The 4,104-nt window shown below is 35.2% G+C and overlaps 1 protein-coding gene across 1 annotated transcript in view; it reads left to right on the top strand.

The window, feature by feature from the left end:
• COL4A3BP (collagen, type IV, alpha 3 (Goodpasture antigen) binding protein) overlaps nucleotides 1–4,104 on the top strand; it is a gene marked incomplete at its 5' end in the record, with an annotated part of 12,026 nt that overhangs the window by 4,209 nt on the left and 3,713 nt on the right. The window contains 4 exons of the mRNA XM_010135173.1: nucleotides 1,796–1,891; nucleotides 2,572–2,704; nucleotides 2,816–2,886; nucleotides 3,399–3,527. Coding sequence (XP_010133475.1) covers nucleotides 1,796–1,891; nucleotides 2,572–2,704; nucleotides 2,816–2,886; nucleotides 3,399–3,527 — 429 coding nt within the window. The remainder of the gene's footprint in view (nucleotides 1–1,795; nucleotides 1,892–2,571; nucleotides 2,705–2,815; nucleotides 2,887–3,398; nucleotides 3,528–4,104) is intronic.

Here is a 4,104-nt window from a genome sequence, read left to right as displayed (position 1 = left end):
ATGCCGCCTTCTCTTCTCTGCTTTCTGTTTGCCTTATCCCTCTGCATTTAGCAGAAAGCAAAGAGCAGCAAAAGACAAACCTTTGTCCTTAAGAGAGGAGGTACGGAAGAAGAGACATAGGGACCCAAAGGTGTTACAGGTTAAATGTCGGGAGCATGGTGAGGACTTTTTTCTGAAAAAAGTGTGACCTAGAGCTAGTAAATCAAATATTTAAATAGCCCACATTGTTACCTGGTTTAAATTGTACTGTCATTGTTTCACTGGAAAAAAGTAAATAGAATAGTCTTTTGTAGGAAACTTGCTAGTAACTGCAGGAAAAGATGGCTTATCTAAAAACAGAAACACAGATATTGTGGGTGGGTTTAGTTCATTGTAATTAAAAAAAACCAACAACAACAAACAAAAATAACCCAAAGATAACTCCAAAATGGACTGATGACTTTCTTCTGTAGAGAGCTGTATAGTTAAGATAAACTAGAATTTCCATCCAGTGGATTTTATTTTGATGTTGTGCTGTGAGGATTTTGACCTGATTCAGTTACTTTTTTTCATCCTGGTCTAAAGTCTATTGCCCGTGGAGTATGTAGTAGAAACAAAATTACTGCTTTAAATGAAAAGTAAATAACATCTTTCAATTCTGTACTATACCAGAAAAAGATCACTGAGTATTCTTTAATTTTGCTTTTTGTGTTTCATGTGTTCCATATGTTTTCTGTTATATGCACTAAAGGCTTCATATTTTTGTAAACCCACTTATGGGTTCAGGCTTGCGGTTATGCACTACTTAGACTGACCTTTGGTCAATTACCTAACCTTTGCTTGCAGTGTTTTTCCTTTTAAAAAAAAAAAAAAGTTATTTTTAGTAATTCAGGAAAATTGTCAATCACAGGGACTTACTAGTCATCTATTTTTTGGGTGGAAAAAGGTAATTAAAGTGTTTCCAGTACTTGTAAACATTACACAGCAATGGATTCTTTATGTTTTTCTTTCTGTTTTTATTTGGGGGGAGTGGGACTTGGAAAGGGCTGGAGAACCAAAGAAAGAAAATAAGATTCTAGATTTAAAAACAAAAATCCATTTCCTGTCCCAGCACCCACTTTCATGCACATTATATGGAATAAAAAAAAAATCAGGTATTCACATACCTTGATAAAAATATATCAAATATTTGGCCTTTTTAAAAAGCATACAATTGCCATCCTAAATAATTTTAAATTAGTATTTTATAATAATAGAGTCTCTGTATTGTAACTTTTTTTGAATACAAGCATTTCTGCTCTTTTTTTTCTAGCTAGCAACTCTGCAAAGATACCAATAGAACAGAATACATATGGCTTGCTCATGACTATTTACTTCATTGCTCTTCCAATACAACTTAATACACATTCACTTTTTCAAAGCTTGTCTTTTTCACAATCCCCCCAACCTTTGTTCAATTTTTTAAGTGCGCTTTGGTGAATATCGTGCAGTACATTGCAATTCATTTTAGAGGTATCTGAAGTAAGTTCCTGTGTGCTGAAATAAAACTGTCTTGCAAAGGAATAGTGAGTTTTGACAGTTTAGAGGTGCGAGGAAGGATAGGAAGTACTTGTAAAGAGTGAAGTTGAAAGTTCAATCAACATTTTTGACTTTTGTTTCTGAAAGCCATAAGTACCTGCTTGTTCTTAACCTGCAATAGAAAGCTCTGCTGTCTAAATTCAGCTCCTGCACAGGATTGACTTGTGGCTTCCAGTACTGTACAGACTGCCCAAGAAGATGAAATAATGAGTTAATGTGTATCTTTTTTCCTTTAAAGGTAGAAGAGATGGTACAAAACCATATGACATACTCCTTGCAAGATGTAGGAGGAGATGCCAATTGGCAGCTAGTGGTAGAAGAGGGAGAAATGAAGGTAAACATTTGGAGTTTTGTTTAATAGATATAAGATGATGTGCTATAAAGACAGCTGCTTTCAGTCTGATGGACTTGGCAGTGTTAGATTTACTGTTGGACTTGATACTCTAAGGGACTTTTCCAACCTAAATTATTCTATGATTCTCTGGGTGCACTATCGCTTACCAAGTTATGCTGTTAAAACTTCTCTCATACTAACATTGTTTAACTAGAATCCACAAACCTGTGGCTTCTCATATTTATTCATGCAAAATCTTGTATACCTCTTGAAATAGCTTTGTCTTTGTAGATTCCTTTCTCATTCTCCCCTGCTTAAATCTTGTAATCAAAATGATGTGTAAATTCAGTGTACAGAAACGTTACAGAGTAGCAAGTTACTGTGTTGGCTGCTCTAGTGTGCTTGTACAGATTGTTGTGCATAGCCAAAAATAAGGTAGCTTTATCATTTTTAGAGTAGAGATTCTTAGAATACTGGTAATTTAATGTGAATTGCCATGTAAGAATGTCTGCATTGGTAGTTACCAGAGAACACCGACGTAGTGTGTTATTCATGTATTATTAGTCTTCTAGGTAAGTGGATTGGGTTTTTTTATAAAAATGATGAATGTTTAAACAATTAAAATGTTAACAGTTTTGACAATTTCAGTTACGCATTTCTTTCTTTGCATTTGGCTATAGGTATACAGAAGAGAGGTGGAAGAGAATGGAATAGTTTTAGATCCTTTGAAAGCTACCCATGCTGTTAAAGGGGTAACAGGGCATGAAGTTTGCCACTACTTCTGGAATGTCGATGTTCGTAATGACTGGGAAAGTAAGGAACTGGTTATTAAGCTTTGCATTATCAGCAAGGATGTTGTTTAAAACATTGACCTAATACTTATGCTTGTCTACTGATGGACTTTTTTTTCCCCTCCTCTTTTAGCAACAATTGAAAATTTCCATGTTGTGGAAAATTTAGCTGATAATGCAATTATCATTTACCAGACACATAAGGTAATAACACTTCAGCTGTACTTATTACTGAAGTAGTAGCTTTTTTTGAAATAATAATTGTTTTAAATATTTCTCTCCCTCCCTCCCTCTCCCTCTGGAGACATCAATAACTGTAGATCCATCTATTTATACTTAACCACTAGTTCAGTTTGTAGCATACAAGCATTAACTAAAATGTGAACCTGAGGTTGAGGGAACATGAGCGGAACTGCCTCTTTCTGTTCTTTTTATCTACTCAAAGTCATTGCATCTTGTTATTCTGGTTTTCAAAGGCAGAATTTGCCTTGATTTTTTTTTTAAATTAAGTGTAGCCATGTAACATCTGATACGCGTCTGTAGCACAGCTGTGTTCTGTTTCAGTTTTGAAAATGAAATTACTGACTTGAAGAAACTTCTGCTTAACACAGCTGACCTAGTTTGCCTTCCTTGTTTTTTCCTCTAAGGATATCTAAGAATAGTAGGTACATAATTTGCAAAACTGGAAAATCTTATATTCAGGTGTTTCTCTGCAGAGGGTGTGGCCAGCTTCTCAAAGGGATGTGCTGTATTTGTCTGCCATCAGAAAGATAGCAGCATTCAGTGAAAATGATCCTGAAACGTGGATTGTGTGCAATTTCTCTGTGGAACATGACAGTGCTCCTGTGAGTATTTTCCATTAAGTTCTGCTTTCAAGATAACATTTTTCTGTTACAAGGTGATGTGTTTGCAATACTAGTGTGAGGGAGTTGGGGAGATTATGCAAAACTATTTAAACCAGGTTATGCGCAGTGACCTGATGAAGGCATTCTCAGCTTTAAAGTTTCCTGCCCTGTGTCACCAGTTGGCAGATCTAAGGTGCTGCAGCAGAACAGAAGCAAAATTTCTGAAGAATGAAAACATTTTGAATAATTGAGGTTATTTTGTAAGGAAATAAAACCTTATTGTGAGATATAGGCTTGTATAATTGTAGATACAGAATCTGTTAAACCTCCATCTTACATAGTTCTGCCTTGATCCTGTCAGATAGTAGTAATGATGATTTGGAGCATTTCTATGCTAAATGCTATACCATAGGCTGCTTACAAGGGGAAAGTTACTAACTGATATTTGTAAATGCTTTTATATTATTCTTTAAACATTTCTTCAGTAATTTTCCACAATAATTGAAGTAATTCACTTGTAACGTGTTAAGCAAGCAGAAACCTGAGATTTAGGCATTTCAGTTTAACCCTTTCCCTA

The sequence above is a fragment of the Buceros rhinoceros genome, unplaced genomic scaffold (assembly GCF_000710305.1).
Source record: "Buceros rhinoceros silvestris isolate BGI_N320 unplaced genomic scaffold, ASM71030v1 scaffold25224, whole genome shotgun sequence".
Lineage (NCBI taxonomy): Eukaryota > Metazoa > Chordata > Aves > Bucerotiformes > Bucerotidae > Buceros > Buceros rhinoceros.
This window is presented reverse-complemented; position numbering and strand designations above follow the sequence as displayed.